Genomic DNA, 20,585 nt, shown 5'->3' on the forward strand with positions numbered 1-20,585 from the left:
AAATAGTTCTTGTTTTGGTCCGTACTATCTCCTCCCAAAATATGGAATGCAAAGAGCTTGCAGTAGAGTACAGCTTGCGAATCGGTTGTTTTCGGATCAGTGTCCCTTATCTCATATTGATACAGTTATCCTTCTCCATCATTCCTTAAAAGTTTGTAACATCATAACGGAAATAACCAGTATGACCAAAGTCTCCATCAGTTAACCATCGTTGGGAAAAATGTGTTGCACTGAAGAGTGATTATGTAGAGGAGGACTTATAAGACAGCAAGTTATATTGTCGCAGTCTGATTTTTTCGAGGCTGTAATTAAAAATTTGTGACTAGTCGTCGTAGTAGGTGCGGGAAGAAAATTTAAGACCATGACATTTGATGCATATTTGAAAGTCGAAATCCTTTTTAATATTAAGGGGTGCGACGCTAGCTATTTTTTCTTATCACAGATATTTGTTGCTCGTCCTGAGATGTTTCATTCTAGACTTTTTGACCTCAAATGTTATTGCGTCTGATGTGTCATTTTAGCACATTGCATGAAGTGTTAATTGAATTTAAATCATTTTCTTTCAATGTCTTTGACATTAACGTGACAATCGAACTGCATGTTTCACGATGTTAGGTCGTTAGGAAAGAAGACTAAGGTCAAGATTGTTTCGAGAAACTTTTCAAGTCTTTGCAGACCGGTACCATGTGTAAGGTTTTCAGAGGCCCTACTGCCACATGTGAGTTCCTGGGATGTTGGCAAACTGTAACAGGTGAAGAATGTTGGAAGTAATCGACCGACGAGATCAGGCTATGACGCATTCTCCTCCATCACCAAGTTTCATTGTCGAAGCTTGATATTTTCGAGATCTTAATTAGTACACCGTCTTTTCACACTAATGTCACTACCGCCAATGTTCGACGTCAAAGTGCAGTAACCACTTACATACGGCAGGTGGCGGCGTTAACAGTGGAGGTTATACACTGAAGAGCCAAGGAGACTGGTTCACCTGCCTAATATCTTGTAGGGCCCCCGGGAGCGCGCAGAAGTGGCGCAACACGACGTGGCATGGACTCGACTAATGTCTGAAGTAGTGTGGGGTGTCGCATTGTCCTGCTGGAATTGACCAAGTCTGTCGGAGTGCGCAATAGACATGAATGGATGCAGGTGATCAGACAGGATGCTTACCCGTAAGTACGTGTCCCCTGTCACAGTCGTATCGTGACGTATCAGGGTATCTCTCCAACTGCACACGCCCCACACCATTACAGAGCCTCCACCAGCTTGAACAGCCCCCTGCTGACATGCAGGGCCCATGGACTCATGAGGTTGTCTCCATACCCGTATACGTCCATCCACTCGATACAACTTGAAACGAGACTCTTCCGACCAGGCAACATTTTTCCAGTCATCAACAGTCCAACGTCGGTGCTCACCGATCCAGGCGAGGTGTAAAGCTTTGTGTCGTGCAGTCATCAAGGGTACACGAGTGGGCCTTCGGCTCCGAAAGCCCATGTCGATGTTTCGTTGAATGGCTCGCACGCTGACACTTGTTGATGGCCCAGCATTGAAATCTGCAGCAATTTGCGGAAGGCTTGCACTTCTGTTACATTGAACGATTCTCTTCAGTCGTCGTTGGTTCCGTTGTTGCACGATCTTTTTCCGGCTGCAGCGACGTCGGAGATTTGATGTTTTACTGGATTCCTAATATTCACACTTCACTTGTGAAATGGTCGTACGGAAAAATCCCCACTTCATTGCTACCTCGGAGATGCTATGTCCCATCGCTCGTGTTCCGACTATAACGCCACGTTCAAACTCACTTAAATGTTGATACCGTGCCATTGCAGTAGTAACTGCGCCAGACACTTGCTGTCTTATGTAGGCGTTGCCGACCGCAGCGCCGTATTCTGCCTGTTTACATATCTCTGTATTTGAATACGCATGCCAGTTTCTTTGGCGCTTCAGTGTATATGGCGTGCCGGTGGGTCGCAGACAACAGTGCAGTCGTTCTCGTATTGCAGAAACGGAGCGTTTTATCTGACATCCAGAAGGGCATGGTCATTGGCTTTCGGACCAAGAGTGGAAGCCTTACCGAAACGGCTAAGTCTGTAAACTGCCCGCATACTGTTGTGTTAAGGTAAACCGCGCATGTCAAAATGACGTAATCCAAAACCGGTGCCGAGGCAACAATGGTATACCACGACGACTGTGGAGATGAGTACGGGCGAATAGACGTGCAACTGTTGATCAATTGACCGCCCAGACGAACCGAGGTGTCTCCTAAACGACTGTTCAGCGAACCTTGATGTGTATTGGACTTCGCAGTAGGCGCCTGGTTCACGCACCCTAGTTGACTGCTGTTCACCGGCGGGCAACGAAGGATGGAATTTGCACGCCAGTACCTCAACTGGAGATCAACTGAGTGGTGGCACGTGGCCAGTCACGTTTTATGCTCCATCGGACAGATGGCCGTTGGCGTGTACGGCGTGAAACGTCTCAGAGGAAAGAGTACAGGACTGAGGAAGGAGCGTGATGGTCTGGGGAATGTTTTCGTGGCATTTCTTGGCTGATTTCGTAATTCTGGAAGGCACAGTGAATCCACAAATGTATCTATCTATCCTTGGAGACCACGTCCACTCCTACATACACTCTGTCTTTCCACGGCGCGGTGGCATCTACTAGCAGGATATTGCAAGGTGTCGCACAGTTCGCAGTGTATGTGCATTTGAAGAGTACCAGGATCAGTTTACCGTACTCCCTCGACCGCCAAACTCCATGGATTTAAAGTCAGTCGAGAATATGCGGAACCACCTAAAGTGGGCTGTTCGCGCCGTGGATCCTCAATCGAGAAATCTAGCGCAGCTGGGCACGGCATCGGAGTAGGCATGGCTTCGCATCCCTGTCGATACCCTTCAGAACGTCACGCACTCTCTTCCTACACGTCTCGCAGTGGTCCTCACTGCAGGCTTTTGACGGGTGGTCACATTAATGTGAGTGGACAGTGCAAATACAAATGGATAATGGCAAAGAAAGATCCTCATCTGGAAATCCAGTAAATCTCGAAGGCGCTCGAAGTAAGTGAAAGGAGTTGTGATGTGTCCCCGCAAGACGGCGATGAAACGGAGCTCCATAACGAGCGTGTGTTACGCAAACGGCGATTGGCGAGCTTTCTCTGGCGGGCGGCCGGTCTTCGTGGCCGCGGTGGCGGAGGAGAACGGCACCGGAAGGCTTCCGCGAGCCCCCTCCACGTCTGGCGCGGCCGCCCGGCACGTACAGAGGGCCGGAGAGCCGCAGTACTGACAGCGATGTGGCGCTTGACGGTTCTCGCGGTTCTGGCTGTGGCGGCCGCGGCGGCGGAGAACGCCTTCCTGGCGCAGGAGTCGCTGCTGTACGCTCTGGCCGCAGCCGCGCCGCCGGGCGCCTCCAACTCCTCCTGCAGCGGACAGCTCTCACAGCTGCGGGTCGCCGCCGACCGCAGACACGTCTGGGCGCTCAAGAGTGAGTAACCTCACCGCGCCTACATTTTACACTCAGGTGACAGAAGTCCAGCAATTCCTCCTAACATCTTGTCTGACGCCCTTCGGCCTGACATAGCGCGGCAACTCGCCATGGCACGGACACTAGAAGTCCCTGCAGAAATACTGAGCCACGGTGCCTCTAAAGCCGTCTATAACTGCGAAAGTGTCGTCGTTGCGGGGTTTGAGCATGATCTGACCCCCTTCTTATCTCCCATAAAAGTTCGATGGAATTCATGTCGGGCTTTACCCGGTTAACCAAACCATTCGCTAGAACAGTCCAAAATATTCTTCAAACCAATCGCTAACAGTTGTGGCCTAGTGACGTTGCTCATTATGACCCATAAAAATTCCATCGTTGTTTGGGACCATGAATGGCTGCAAAACACGTAGTGGCCGCGTGGTTTGAGGCGCCTTATCACGGACTGCGCGGTCCCTCCCGCCGGAGGTTCGAGTCCTCCCTCGGGCATGGGTGTATGTGTTGTTCTAAGCATAAGTTAGTTTAAGTGGTGTGTAAGTCTAGGGACCGATGACCTCAGCAGTTTTGTCCCTCAAGAATTCACACACGTTTGAATGGCTACAAATGGTCTCCAAGTCTCCGAACATAGCCAGGACCCAGTCTGTTCCGAGTAAACACAGCCCACACCATTATGGGGCCACCACCAGCTTGCACACTGCCTTGTTGAATGTAACTTGTGTTCGTGTGGTCTGCGCCACACTCGAACCCTACGATCAGCTATTACTACCTGTAATCTGGACTTATCTGGCCAGGTCACTGTTTTCCAGTCGTCTAGGGGTCCAACCCTAGGGTCATGAGCCCAGGAGAGGTGCTGCAGGCGATGTCGATGCAAAGGCACTTGCCTCAGTCGTCTGCTGCCATAGCCCGTTAACGCCATATTTCGCCGCACTATCCTAAGGGATGCGTTCGTCGTACGTCCCACATTGATTTCTGCTGTTATTTAGCGCAGTGTTGCTTGTCTGTTAGCAACGACAACTCTACGCAAACGCCGCCGCTCTCGGTCGTTAAATGAAGTTCGTCGGCCACTGCGTTGTCCATAGTGAGAGGTAATGTCTGAAGTTTTGTATTCTCGGGTCACTCTTGACTTTGTGGTTCTAGGAACATTGAATTCCCTAACAATGGAATGTCCCATGCGTCCCGCTACAACTTCCACTGCCCTTTCGAACGCCGTTAATTCCCGTCGTGCGGCGATAATCACGTCGGAAACCTTTTCATATGAATCACCTGAGCACAAATGGCAGCTCCGCCAATGCACTTGCCTTTTGTATCTTATGTATGCCATACTACCGCCATCTATATATGTCCACATCGCTATCCCATGACTTTTGTCACTTCAGTGTATAGCCCAGTGCTGTTGCTTACTAGTTGATGCATCCGCGTTAACAATAACTATGCTTTCGAATGGTTCAAATGGCTCTAAGCACTATGGGACTTAACATCTGAGGTCATAAGTCCCATAGACTTAGAACTACTTAAACCTAACTAACCTAAGGAAATCACACACATCCATGCCCGAGGCAGGATTCGAACCTGCGACCGTAGCAGCAGCGCGGTTCCGGACTGAAGAGCCTAGAACCGCTCGGCCACAGTTGCCGGCTAGCTATGCTTTATCTTCTAATCGTCGAGCATGGTCGTCTAGTGATAAAGCGCATTCCAGGAAACCGAGAGGTCGCGAGATCGGATCCTGGTAGGCGGAAATTTTGAGTCTGCCTTTAATTTAGCCTTCACATGTCTACAACGTGAGAAATTGCCAGGAGGGACACGTGGTCCGGCTTCCACGTTAAACTGCAACTTACCATTCCCCGGCTGGATAACTGATGTAGAGCTGACGGAATGGCGTCAGTCGAAATTCATTGAGCCACACAAAATTGTTATTATTATTTTATAATTTGGAAGTTCATAGGATTATCAGATCGCGGCGGAAGGTGAAGCCACTATTGTTTAGCAATGAACTGGCTGTGGCAACAACCTAATAACAAGTGATATTGGTTTTATGGGCATGGCCGTGGTCTAAGGTAGGAGAGTTCAATGATCTGTCCGTGCGTGTTGGCTCGCCCTCACGCCTCAGCAGAGAGCAACCGGTGATACTGGCGGGTGGAAACGGGAGGAGAGGAGGAATCGGTACAAAGCAGTTAGGCACGAGAAATATTGTTAACGAGTCTATTCTGCAACTGTTAATGTTAGATCTACGGAGATGTGACACTTCGCGGTGGTTAATTAATGCATTTCGTGGCTAATTTATTCTCTGAGACTGATGCACTGATGATAAATTACAATGAAATGGAACTTACATTTCTTTTAACTGATTAAGCGAAGGACATAGGGTATCAAAGTAGGAAATGTGATATTTCTTGCTACTGATGCTGCCTTATGATGATGTCGTTTTAGAAATAAGTTTAAACTGACATAGACTTCTATATATGACTACTTTATTCACACGTTAAACATGAAAATGCAGACTGACAATGATTCCTACATATTTTGCTTTTCACTAAAGCATCAGTCTCTGGTATCACTTTCTGAACCCTGCTAGTCCGAAGATGAGCTTCTAAGTGGCGGTCTGTGACTGATCTCCTGTGGGTATATTTGGTTCTCTTCACTGCGGAAAGAAGTTGCTCGCACAAATATGTAGGTCCAAAGATCGGCATAATCGTAGCTGCCAACTTGTGAACTCATGAAAATTTATGTTGCGTAAGCATTTTACACGAGTCTACAACACTTATTTTATCACGAAATATATCACGCAACTACCTGTCACACTGCAGGTCTGTGAGTTCTAACTGCAGCTAGACATCCAGCACTGACGTGTTGTAAATTGATGTTGGTGTGTCTAGCTCAGCTGTGAAGTTCCTAAGACGGCCATAATGCCGCTTTTCATAGATTTAAAAAGAGCTATTCTCCGCTTTTAAGCACTGGGCCATTAACCTTCACCGTTCGTGCCGTTGTATTGTGTAAAACGCCTGGCTTATTTTAACTACCCATCGTTCCCGGCCAACTTCTCGGAATACTGGCATCAGCTATTCGTCGCGACAATACTCTTGCCGCCCGCCCCTCTTCACCCGTTTGTTGCAGATTCATAAACATTTATATCGTTACGTGTCTGGCTATTGTACCGACTGCAAAACGCGACCGGTGGAGGGTTAAGTACTGTATATACGCTTGCGTCTGAGGCCACTGCGAACTTAACACACGGTCATTCCTCTGAAGGCAGCGCTCAGTTTGTATTTCCCCTGCAGTACATAATGACATCTGACCATCCCATTTTACTACGAGCGCTCATCACCCAGGCGGCCAACGCACATGGTCGCTCGCGCTCGCCTAGCCGCCCCCTGAACAGGCCTGGTCTGAGACATACTTCTGTGTATTAGATCAAGGAATAATACCCATAAAGCCAATGGATATAAATACCAACCGTCAAAGCCTGCAGTGTAAGAACTTTATATTACGTAGGGAGTTCAGAAAGTGAGTTACACATGTCGTACCACGCTATGAACACGTGCAACAAGAGTGGCTCATTGCCAGAAGAAAGTATATGTTCCGGTTTTCCGGAGGACACAGTTCTGCTGCGGTTATCTACATCTACATGATTACTCTGCAATTCACATTTAAATGCTTGGCAGAGGGTTCATCGAACCACAATCATACTATCTCTCTACCATTCTATTCCCGAACAGCGCGCGGGAAAAACGAGCACCTAAACCTTTCTGTTCGAGCTCTGATTTCTCTTATTTTATTTTGATGATCATTCCTACCTGTGTAGGTTGGGTTCAACAAAATATTTTCGCATTCGGAAGAGAAATTTGGTGACTGAAATTTCGTAAATAGGTCTCACCGCGACGAAAAACGTCTTTGCTTTAATGACTTCCATCCCAACTCGCTTATCATATCTGCCACACTCTCTCCCCTATTACGTGATAGTACAAAACGAGCTGCCCTTTTTTGCACCCTTTCGATGTCCTCCTTCAATCCCACCTGGTAAGGATCCCACACCGCGCAGCAATATTCTAACAGGTTCATCACAGTGTGCGATTGAAACTGCGCGGCAAAATGAAACGTAATCCAAAGTTGAAGTACGCGTGACAGTACTACGATTCTTGTGATCAAAACGTCTAAATTGCCCACAGATTCACCGTGAAATTCTAGCGGTGTACTGACCAAATGCGTTGTCGCGTCCAACCGTAGTGAAATGGTGCCCACAATTTGAGTAACGTCGCAAAGTCGTGAGTAATGCTGATAGGAAAGAGCTGATTTTGCACAACGCGATTCCCTTCTTTTCAGCAACATGAAAGAACATCGGAGGGGAAACAGATATTCCAACCATGAAGACGTTCGCACAACAGTTGTAGAATGAACTAAAAATCTAGAATGGCTCCGCGACCAGGGGGCGGATTCCTATCGTCGAGGAAATGAGCGATTTGTAGAAATTTCGGACTGTTGTTTACAGACACTTGATGACTATGTTGAAAAGTGGTGTCATATATCTGTGTCATTTTGAAGTGCAGTGTATCATTTAATAAAAGTTACTTGGCATGCCCCAATAATATGTAATTTACTCTCTGAAGTCCGCTCTTAATATGAGACGTAAGTAACTTCACTTCTTTTTGTCACACCATTGCACGAACTGTCTGTAATTTACAGGAATGAAGACCAGCTTACTACGCAGACAACTATTCTTTTCAACGCCCAAATATGTTTCGACACATTGGTGCCACCATAAATGGGTACCTTCAGTCAGGTCAATTATCTAGTATTCTAGGTTAGGTAGGACTTTCCTTGCATTATTGTAAAGCTTGTCATAGTTATTTTCGTGGCACCTGTCCTCATCCGCATCCTCATCTGTTGCAGATTAATGTAAAGAAGATCGTACAGAACCTAAAATTCTAGAGAATAAAACACGATTAAACGCACCCACTTATGATGACGTAAGTGTATCGAAACATATTTCAGCACTATAAAGATTAGTTGTTTGCATAAAAGGCGGATCTCAGTTCCTATAATTTAATGCTGTTTTGTCGAAAACTGACATTCTGAGCCCATAGATTGACTCTTACAGAGAAGATAACAGCAACCAGTCGACCGGAACCTCCAGGACAAGTATACCTACCCTCACCTTCCCATGTATTCCTATATCCGGTCACTGCCACATCAGAAGGCCCCACAAATACGTGTATCGTACGATCAGACCATACGGCGAAATGGGGACCAGTAATGAGGCCCCTTTCAAACTCTGTCAGGCGCTGATAATGCAGTCTCACGCGGGTAAGTGGCATTCCCGTGTTCTTCAGTCGTCATTACACATTTTACCTTGTTCACGCTCCTTATACACCCTACCAAGCCTGGTAACAACGCTAAATATGAACAACACTAATAGACTCAGGTCGCCGTTCTACCAGCCACAGAGAATTGCAGCTCTAATTATTTAAATACCCGCCGATCTAAAACAATGCCACAAACTCCAATACAGATATCCACGCACGTGTAAATATGGATTTATAATACCAAATCAAGATGTTTCAAGTTGAGGATGCAGCCGTTGAGGTTAGAAAATATCGATTTGTCATGAAGAGAATGGTGGTTGTTTACTATTGGCTACAGGAAGCACTGAAGGTTGTGATACTTGAAGAATCTCAAAAACATTATTCACTCGGAAGTCTTACGTCCAACATTCTCTCTTACAATTAACTGTGGTGCTTAAAACGTTTCGATCAAAGACGAAGGAACATTACAGTATAACGTCTCGTTGACAGAGGGATATTTAGCATCAGAAAGCTATTCCAGTTGGACAATGAGTTCCTAATATCAGTCTTATACTGAAAATGTGGGCAATGCTGTTCTGCATAAAAGAGCAACATTCTCGAGGTGGTGGTTTGTCATCACCTTGGTACGACGTGTTACGAATTGTCAGATGCGAATCAGAGTATGTGTCGTGGCATGTCTATGATGAGATCTAGTGCGATTTACTGTTGCGTTTGTATTGTTGTAGTTGAGTACAGAAATGAAAGGAAGGACGACAGTGCATCGTGGTAGTGGCACTAAGGAAGCGAATATCGGATAGTACAAACCGATGTTAAAGGCTCCATTTCACGAATACATTACCATCTACAGTGTCACATGTCATCATTCCACGAGCAACTACAAAGAGATTTGGAATTTACGCTATGCGATCAAAAGTATCTGGACACCCCTAAAAACATATGTTTTTCATATTAGGTGCATTGTGCTGCCACCTACTACCAGGTACTCCGTATCAGCGACCTCAGTAGTCATCAGACATCGTGATAGAGCAGAATGGGACGCTCTGCGGAACTCACGTACTTCGTACGTGGTCAGGTGATTGAATGTCACTTGTGTCATACGTCTGTACGCGAGTTTTCCACACTCCTAAGCATCACTAAGTTCACTGTTTCCGATGTGATGGTGAAGTAGAAACGTGAAGAGACACGTACAGCACAAAAGCATACAGGTCGACCTCGTCTATTGACTGACAGAGAGCGTCGACAGTTGAAGAGGGTCGTAATGTGTAATAGGAAGGCATGTATACAGATCATCACACAGGAGTCCGCCCCCTGTAGCTGAGTGGTCAGCGCGACAGACTGTCAATCCAAACGGCCCGGGTTCGATTCCCGGCTGGGTCGGAGATTTCCTCCGATCAGGGACTGGGTGTTGTGTTGTCCTAATCATCATCATTTCATCCCCATCGATGCGCAAGTCGCCGAAGTGGCGTCAAATCGAAAGACTTGCACCAGACGAACGGTCTACCCGACGTGAGGTCCTCGTCACACGACATTTCATTTATATCACACAGGATTTCCAAACTGCATCAGGATCCACTGCAAGTACTATGACAGTTAGGCAGGAGGTGACAAAACTTGGATTTCATGGTCGAGCGGCTGCTCATAAGCCACACATCACACCGGTAAGTGCCAAACAACGCCTCGCTTGGTGTAAGGAGCGTAAACATTGGACGACTGAACAGTGGAAAAAGGTTGTGTGGAGTGACGAATCATGATATACAATGTGGCGATCCGATGGCAGGGTGTGAGTATGGCGAATGCCCGGTGAACGTCATCTGCCAGCGCGTGTAGTGCCAACAATAAAATTCGGATGCGGTGGTATTATGGTGTGGTCGTGTTTTTCAAGGAGGGGGCTTGCACCCCTTGTTCTTCTGCGTGGCACTATCACAGCACAGGCCTGCATTGATGTTTTAAGCACTTTCTTATTTCCTTGACTTGAATCCTGTAGAACACCTTTGGGATGTTTTGAAACGCCGACTTCGTGCCAGGCCTCACCGACCGACATCGATACCTCTCTTCAGTGCAGCACTCCGTGAAGAATGGGTTGCCATTCCCCAAGAAAGCTTCCAGCACCTGATTGAACGTATGCCAGCGAGAGTGGAAGCTGTCATCAAGGCTAAGGGTGGGCTAACACCATATTGAATTCCAGCATTACGGATGGAGGGCCCCACGAACTTGTAAGTCATTTTCAGCCAGATGTCTGGATACCTTTGATCACGTAGTGTATATCCAAATAGCGTTGTACGAGGGTTGTCCAGAAAGTAATGCACCGCATTTTTCTTCAACAATTCTTTATGGAACATAATGAGAATTACACACATAAAAGAATGGTGTTTTATCTACCCACCCTCTTCTTCCACGTAATCTCCATCCCGTTCTATGGTCATCCTCCAGCGCGAAACAAGGGCGTGCATGGCCTGTCGGTACCAATCCTTGTCCTGGTGGCGGAGCCAGTGCTTCACTGTGTGAACTTCCATTGCTGACTGGCAGATGCAGTGCCAGCTAGCGAGTAGTAATGCGTCTGTCCTCGTGAATGACATGTTAGGTGTGACAGCCGTGGATGGTCTCCCCGACCGCTGCAAATCGTGGAGCTCCGCCGAACCGGCTTCTGATGACCTCACCCTCCATGCCCAGCGTCTAACTGTTCTTCTGTGCCGGTCGGAGTGGCCGAGCGGTTCTAGGCGCTACAGTCTGGAACCGCGCGACCGCTACGGTCGCAGGTTCGAATCCTGCCTCGGGCATGGATGTGTGTCACGTCCTTAGGTTAGGTAGGTTTAAGTAGTTCTAAGTTCTAGGGGAAGTTAAGTCCCATAGTGCTCAGAGCCATTTCTTTGTTCTTCTGCTGACAGCCGATGCTCCCTAGACTTTGCACAAGCGTTTGTGAACATTTCCCACAGTTTCTTTCTCTGCAGTGAGAAATTCAATGACGGCACGTTGCTTGTAACGTACATCATTTACAGACGCCATTTCGAAACTGTCCTGCAGCTACGCTATCTGTCGAAAGTGACGGAAACTTGGCGCGCTCACTCAATAGACTTCAAATGACACATACGTAACGTTTCGCAATCGTAGCATTGTTTTCGGCTGAGAAAAATATGAGGTGCATTACTTTCTGGGCAACCCTCGTATAAGCCAGTACCTCTTTGCATGTGGGGGGCCACCAGGAACCAAACCGATCACTTCCGGTGGAGCGTCACCGCACTGGCGTGCGTTATCGACTTCGAATACGGAGACAGGGTTGGTCGAGAATGACGAAAGAGTTCGCCCGTTGCTTGCATATAGAAACCATTCAAACATTCGTCTGAAGGTATTATGTGAAACCATCATAAACTTGAATCTGATTAGCAGAAAGAAATTCGAACACCGCTTATTTCGGTACGAGTCTCATGTTTTAATAATTATGACATTCCACTCGGTCAACAAAGTTTGAGTTTTTCGTCAATGGCGTTCTCCTGGGTTGAAGAACCACATCATCAAAATGTCCTTGACGTCGGAAAAAGCGTACTGTATCCTCTTGTTTTGTTATACTTCTACTGATTCTATAAAACGATGATTTTGTGTGAGAACAATTTGTGATTATGCGTACACTTTTCTGCAGTTTACAGCGAAACATTTCCATTTTATTGAAACCCGTGGAGGAGTCTTACAGGGGGACTGCTCATACTCGTCATCACCGTTATCGGCCAGTTTTTGGCTATTTGCGGGCTTTGCCAGAAATTAAAGCGACATAAGTGGGAGCTTCAGATGGCCAAGCACTTAGAAAAACTAGCATTTTTGGCGTGGGCTGGGACAGGCGTGAACCATTTATGTTAGCGATGATTCTAGGCAGTGGTTGGCGCAGCTGAAAAAGTACAGAACCGTGGGTCCAGTCGCAACCTGCAACCTTTTTTTTATTTTCAATTTTTGCTTTACTTACACTACACGTATACCGAAATAATGCTCTATATATTGTATGTACCAGTATTTTCATAAAAGTCACGAAAAGGAAAGACAAACTAAAATTTGCGATTGCGAATAAATTTTGAGGAAAGGCTGTAAAGCATACACGAGAATTTCGTATATTAAATTAGGTACGTGTATTATTTTACAGTTGATGGTTTACACGTGTTGTGGCAATATTCATCGCAAAAACAGTGGAAGCAGTAGATTTCTCGGCATCTTGCACACGTCATAAACGCCGCATTTAGATGGTTGTTTTAAAGCTTCTACGCAAAAATAAACTCAATTTCCGTTCGCAAACTTTTATCTCTCATCGCATAATTTGACAGCAAATCATGTGTAATGCCGGCCGCTGTGGCCGAGTGGTTCTAGGAGCTTCATTCTGGAACTGCGCGACCGCTACGGCCGCAGGTTCGAATCCTGCCTCGTGCATGGATGTGTGTGATGTCCTTAGGTTAGTTAGGTTTAAGTAGTTCTAAGTTATAGAGGACTGATGACCTCAGATGTTAAGTCCCATAGTGCTCAGAGCCATTTCATGCGTAATGCAAATTCTTTAGCTCCCGATAAAACAGGCAGTGTTGCACTAGTGGTGTGCATTTGTGTGGAATCGCTTTAATACTGCACGACAGTAATCCTTCATCATATTGAAAAATCTCGTCGTGTAGTTGTGGATTTGTTGGTCGTCCCCAAGAGTCAGTTAACAGAAGAAATGTGTTTTCCTGCACATACGATCTCATCACATCGAACACAAAATATCTCGAACTGTCTAAGTTTATTTGTAGTGTAAGTAAGATAAAAAATTGAAAGTTTAAATACAAAATTTCCGCATAGGGACACAATCCAACGACTCTCTGAATACCCTTCAGTACTTTTTCCTCTGCACCAAACCAACCACTGCTCGGAAGTTAAGTTAACATAAATAGCTCATGCTTTGCCCGACCCGCGCCAAAAATGCTATTTTTTCCAAACGCTTGGCCATCTGTAGATCCAGCTTCTGTCATTTTCATATCTGGTCAAGCCGTGCATACACCACGAATGTGGTTGAAATTGGTGATTCCGCGCAGGCGCCGTCCTCTTGTTAGAGGGACTTCGCTTGTGGCTAGCGGTAGAGCTTTAATGGTTTGAGGAGTTGGTGCTGCTGGTGCTCGTGGTATTTTATCTGTTTCTGTATTCCTAGTTTCCTAGAATGTTCGGTACAAGCGAAGATTTCGTATGAGTATCAATAAGCTTGAAAGACAACTTGAAGTTTCTCTGATGTCACCTTAAAATTATTTGCATCAAAATAAAATATGAAACGTCATTCCTCCGCGCTCTTCAATACAGACGAATGTATTCCTCCATCCAGAAAATCTATTGAAACACAGACAGTTTATATGAATTCTCTGATATCAATACTCCCTTCCATAGGTAGTTTCAGGAAACAGCTTCAGCACACACGGAAATAAAATGCCATATGACGAGAGATAAGTAAATTATGTGCATTGTAAATATGTGGAACAGCCTGCAAATAGAGGCCACAACAAAATGTAGGAAAAAACTAGGTGTTTCAGATTTTGAAAGACCTGAGTTAGGACTCCTGCACTGACAAGGAAATTGGTGCATTAATCAGGCAAACAGGTCGTGGCATGTAGAAACAAGCAAAATACTTTTAACATTAATGCAACAAATAAAGAGACAGCGCAGTTAAGACGTGATACGGAAGAACGGTGTTAGTTGAAGAATTCTAGAAGTATGAATTCAAATAAACTAAACAACAAAGAAAATCGGTAGTTGATGTGGAAAATAAGAGAAGCACTCACAAATTTGCCTCAAAAGGATACAGGTCTGGAACTTTTGGAGTTATGATCAAAAGTAGTCAGGTAATGACAGAAAAATACTAAATACACAATGAAAGCCACGTACATTTTCATCTGTTCTGGGAATAAAAAAATATAATGAACACTAAACTCATGGTACTGATGAATTCACATAACGCTTTGTTGTCATTTAACGTATGTTATGCTAATGTTCCAAACAGAAATCTGCAAACTAAGAGACACGCAGAGTGTGCGTGCGCTGGAATGGCTACAAGAACGGCAGAAATTTTAAAAGGTCATAGCGTATTTTAGTCGATAGTTCAAAATGCGGTGAAAATTGGCGTCATTGGCATAATAAAAACAAAAGCGCAGGCGCTGTTTTATGGGAGAATGGGTCCCATATTAGAGGACAGCCGGTTGACGTCACACAGCCAGCTTTGGCGACACCGTTAAGTTCCGTTCACTGGAGAACGTCCTCAGTAGAGTGACAACTCGCAGCTGAGCTTTGTGGCCATTGAGACCATCAGGAACTTTGTTCCTCTGGGGTGTCAATACGGTCGGATAAGAGATCGGTTCCCTGCGTGTTAGGCATCGATTGTTGCTGAATACTTCAAGTTTATTACAACAGAGAGAAAGTCTTGAAAGGCGTCAGCGACCATAGACTGTGTAATGAAGGAACTTTCTACATCGCACTTTACTTCTTTACAGAAGCTGTAAATTATCCGTTTACTTAGAGCGTATGAATCGCGCAGTTCTGATGGCAGAAGAAAGAAAATACATTTTGACAGTTAACGTCAGTGCGCCCTCTGTATTGTGGAATAGTGACTGCACTGGTGCTAGGTGACTAGATCTAATGGATTAAATCGATGAATACAATTTAATGATCGTAAACAGGACTAATAACCCAACGATATATCAAAACAGAGCAGGATCTAGTTCAAATATTGATGTAACACTTGACTCAAGAGAAGACTTTGAGGGTCTTAAAGAGTGGTAGGTAGATGATGAGTCAGCTACAAGCGATCAAAATACAATATGCATAGTAGTGGAGCTTAAACAGGACGTGGTTCATCACTGTAATATTCAAAAAGCTGACTCATGACTCTTAAGGGAACGCTATAACCAGAGGGACGAGAGGAATAACTCAGCCAGCAAATAGGCTGGGAAAAACAATAAAACGTGCAATGGACGGGGCTCTGGCGACTGTCAGAAATAAACAGCTATCATGGGCTGCAGAATTAGGTTACTTAAGAAAGGAGATCCGCATGCGGATCTCCTTTCTTAAGTAACCTAATTCTGCAGCCCATGATAGCTGTTTATTTCTGACAGTCGCCAGAGCCCCGTCCATTGCACGTTTTATTGTTTTTCCCAGCCTATATATATATATATATATATATATATATATATATATATATATATACGGGGGTTGGTACTTAAATAGTGGCCACTACTTATTCACAACCGATACAGAAGAGTTAGATGTTTGCACCTGTTACTGTCCTTCAAAGTAGTCACCAGCGTTGTGTAGAACCCGTTGTCAGCGATGTGGAAGGCGTAGTATACCTTTAGCAGAGCCTGTTCTGTTGACGGTGCGAATGGAACAGTCTAAAATTATGGTGAGTCTCATGTACATCTATGATGCTGTTATCCTAACGAATTACGTTCTTCCACGGCAAACCGTCAATGCACAGTATTACCGTTCGTTTTTTGAGCACCACCTGCGACCAGCTTTGCGAAAGAAGCGGCGACACTTTCTGCGCAACCCACCCTTCATTTTGCACGACAATGCGCGGACGTATACAGCGCAAACTGTGGCTGCTCTGTTCGGTTGATGGGACTGGGAAGTACTGTACCATCCACCATACTCCCCGGACTTATGTCCTTGTGACTTTTATTTGATTCCGAAGATGAAGGAACCACTTCGTGGCATTCGCTTCAGAACTGTTCCAGAGATTCGACAGGCAGTAGACCGCTCCATTCTCACCATCAACAGAACAGACTCTGCTAACGGTATACTACGACTTCCACACATCTGGTTATGAGTTCTACACAACGCTGGTGACTACTTTGAAGGACAGTAACAGGTGCAAACATGTAACTCTTTTGTATCGGTTGTGAATAAATAGTTGCCACTATTTAAGTTCCAACCTTCGTATCAACCAGAATACTATGACCACCTACCTAATAGCCGGTATGTCCATCTTTGGCACGGATAACAGCGACGAAGCGTCGTGGCGTGGATGGAATGAGGCCTTGGTAGGTCACTGGAGGGAGATGGCACCTCTTCTGTACACACAGGTCGCCTAATTCCCGTAAATTCCGCGGAGGGAGCACCACGTTCCGTCACATGATGTGTTCGATCTGATTCAGATCTGGTGAGTTGGGGGGTCAGCATATCAATTGGAATTCACCACTGTATTTCTCGAACCACTCCATCACACTCCTGGCATTTTGACGTGGCGCATTATCTTATTGAAAAATGCCACTGCTGTCGGGAAACATGGTCTCTATGAAGGGATGTAGGTGGTCTGCAACCAGTGTACGACAGGGCCGTTATGGTGCCTTTCACGAGCTACATTGGACCCATGGATGCCCACGTGAATGCGCCAGAGCGTAATGGAGCCGCTGCCAGCTTGCCTCCGCCCCGCAGTACAGGCGTCAAGGAGTTGTTCCCCTGGAAGACGACAGATTCGCGCCCTCCCATCGGCATGATGAAGAAGGTACCGGGATTCATTAGACCATGCAACGCTCTGCCACTGCACCGACGTTTAGTGCCAACGGTCACGTGCCCATTTCAGGCTTAGTTGCCGATGTCGTGGTGTTAACATTGATGCGCGCATGGGACTTCGGCTGTGGAGGCCCATCGTTAGGACTGTTCGGTGCACTGCGTGTTCGGACACACTTGTGCTCTCGCGACATTAAAGTGGTAGTTCCACCACAGCACTCCGCCTGTCCTATTTTACCAGTCCGCCCAGCCTACGACGTCCGACATCTGCAATGAGAGGTGGCCGCCAAGCCCCACGACGTCTGGACGTGGTTTCTCCTTGGTTTCGTCACGTGTTGAAGACACTTTCCACTCTTCGATCCCGACAAGTCGTGCCGTTTCCGAAATGCTCGTGCCGAGCCTCCGGACCATTGCAAACTGCCTTCGGTCAAACACATGTAGATCGCGCACGGTCTCCATTCTGCACACGAACAGCACGCTCACTGATATTACATGCACCGTGTGTGTGTCTGACTAACTGTCATTCCTCGAAAGGTGACATTGCTATCGCCTGGACGGGTTTGTATCGACAGTACGTCGGCGGTCATAATGTTCTGGCTGATCAGTGTATACTGAGGTGACAGACTTCATTGGATAGCGATATGCACATATACAGAAGGCGGTAGTCTCGCCTACACAAGGTACAGAAGAGCAGTACATTGGCGGAAATGTCATTCAGGTGAAATGGTTTCTGACGTGATTTTAGCGGCACGATGGGAGTTAACAGACCTTGAACGCAGAATAGCACTTGGAGCTAGACGCATGGGACATTCCATTCCGGAAATCATTAGGAAATCCAATATTACGACATTCACAGTGTCAAAAGGGTGCTGAGAATTCCAGATTTCAGGCATTACCTCTCATCACGGGCAAAGCAGTGGCTGACGGCCTTCACTTACCATCCGAAAGCAGCAGCATTTGCTTAGAGTGGTCAGCACTAACAGACAAACAGCTCTGCGTGAAGTAACAGCAGAAATCAATGTGGGATGTACGATGAATTATCTGCTAGGACGGTGCAGCGAAATTTGGCGTTAATCGGCTAAGGCACGAGACGACCGATAGGAGTACCATTGCTGACACCACGATATCACCGTCAGCCACTCTCCTGTGCTCGTGACGATATCCGTTGGAAGCTAGACGACTGGAAAATCATCTCCTGTTCAGATAAGTTCCGATTTCGGTTGGTGAGAGTTGATGGTAGGGTTCGACTGTAGCACAGACGCCACGAAACCACCAACCGAAGTTGTCAACAAGGCACTGAGCAAACTGGTGGTGGCTCCATAGTGGCGTGTACTGTGTTTACATGGAATGGACTAGGTCTTCTGGTCCTGTTGAACCGATATTGACTGGAAATGGTTATCTGCGGCTAGCTAGAGACCATTTACGGCCATTCAAGGACGTCATTTTTATGGACGACAATGAGCCATGACACCGCGCTACAGTTGTTCACGATTCGTTTGAAGAACATTCTGGACAGTTAGAGCGAATGATTTGCCCACCAAGATCGCCCGACATGAATCCCATCGAAAATTTATGAGACATATTCGAGTGGTCAGTTCGTGCTCAAAGTACTGCACCGGCAACACTTTAGCGATTATGAGCGGCTATAGTGGCAGCACGGCCCAATATTTCTGCAGGAGACGTCCAACGAGTTGTTGAGTTCATGCCACGCACTGCGCCGGGCTAAAGGAGGTCCGACACGATATTAGGAGGTATCAAAATGGCTCTGAGCACTATGGGACTCAACTGCTGAGGTCATTAGTCCCCTAGAACTTAGAACTAGTTAAACCTAACTAACCTAAGGACATCACAAACATCCATGCACGAGGCAGGATTCGAACCTGCGACCGTAGCGGTCTTGCGGTTCCAGACTGCAGCGCCTTTAACCGCACGGCCACTTCGGCCGGCTTAGGAGGTATCCGAAGACTTTTGTCATATATATATATATATATATATATATATATATATATATATATATATATATATATATATCTGTGTGTGTGTGTACAATTTTTGATTGTACTGTAATTTTTACTTAAGTTATAAAACCTTAAATGTTGTTTTTTTAAATATGATCATTTGTTTTGTCATACTTGTACATGTTTGTTGCCCGCCCGGTTAGCCGAGCGATCTGACGCACGGCTTTCTGGAGCGGGAAGGAGCGCCTGGTCCCCGGCACGAATCCGCTCGGTGGACTTGTGTCGAGGTCCGGTGAGCCGGTCAGTCTGTGGATGGTTTTTAGGCGGTTTTCCATCTGCCTCGGCGAATGCGGGCTGGTTCCCCTTATTCCGCCTCAGCTACACTATGTCGGCGATTACTGCGCAAACAAGTTCTCCACGTATGCGTACACCACCATTACTCTACCACGCAAACATAGGGGTTACACTCGTCTGGTGTGAGACGTTCCATGGGGGGGGGGGGGGGGGGGGGGGTCTACCGGGGCCGAACCGCACAATAACCCTGGGACCGGTGTGGGGCGGCGGAGGGGTGAAGTGGACTGTGGGGTAGTCGTCGTAGGGTTGTGGACCACTGCGGCTGCGGCGGGGACGGAGCCTCTCCGTCGTTTCTAGGTCCCCAGTTAACATACAACATACAACATGTTTGTTACAATATCGATTTATGTGTGAGAGATAAGGTTTGTTATTAAAATTATATCTGTGAAGAAATTGATTTGTAAAATTTTGCTTACGAGTACCCAAATACTCTGTAGAAGTGCTGCTGACTGGGGAAAACTGTCCTTACACTTTCTGTCTAATGGTCTGACGATTTTCATCTTTTGATGAATGGCCTGGTGCACAGTCCTTAATATTCTCTTTTAGGTAGCTTTCCTGTAGTACCTCGTGTATTTCAGCTGTTCTGGTTCACCAGGGTATTCCTAAACTGTATTTGAAGCATTTCTTGTGTAATACTTATAGTTGATTTATGTTCGTTTGGCATATTGTTCCCCTTACCGAACTTCAACATATCACTCTGTATTCGATGGTTGCTTTTTACAGCCTGAATTTTGTTTTCGTTTTTAGTTCCATACTTCGTAGCATTGGCAGTAGTGCTCGAATCATTTCGACGGTTGCTTTCTTCCTTCCTCGGACATGTTTGTCGAATATCATCCCTTTGCCGACCCAAATTCCGAACTATTTTGCCTTCCCTTTTCAAGTGATTCGATAATCGTAAAAGGTTAGTTTTCTATTTAATATTGCTTTTGTTTGTAAAACGTTTTGCCGCTGTTTTGGTGCCGTTGATAGTGTTTTTTTTTTTCAGTTGGACCTATGTTGTTAG

The 20,585-nt window shown here is 46.0% G+C and overlaps 1 protein-coding gene across 1 annotated transcript in view; it reads left to right on the forward strand.

Annotated features, from left to right (window-relative positions):
* Window positions 1-3,287: 3,287 nt before the first annotated feature.
* Window positions 3,288-20,585, forward strand: part of LOC126470907 (nose resistant to fluoxetine protein 6-like) — a 326,632-nt gene continuing 309,334 nt past the window's right edge. The window contains exon 1 of the mRNA XM_050098938.1: window positions 3,288-3,480. Coding sequence (XP_049954895.1) covers window positions 3,288-3,480 — 193 coding nt within the window. The remainder of the gene's footprint in view (window positions 3,481-20,585) is intronic.

The sequence above is a fragment of the Schistocerca serialis genome, chromosome 3 (genome assembly GCF_023864345.2).
Source record: "Schistocerca serialis cubense isolate TAMUIC-IGC-003099 chromosome 3, iqSchSeri2.2, whole genome shotgun sequence".
NCBI classification, from domain to species: domain Eukaryota; kingdom Metazoa; phylum Arthropoda; class Insecta; order Orthoptera; family Acrididae; genus Schistocerca; species Schistocerca serialis.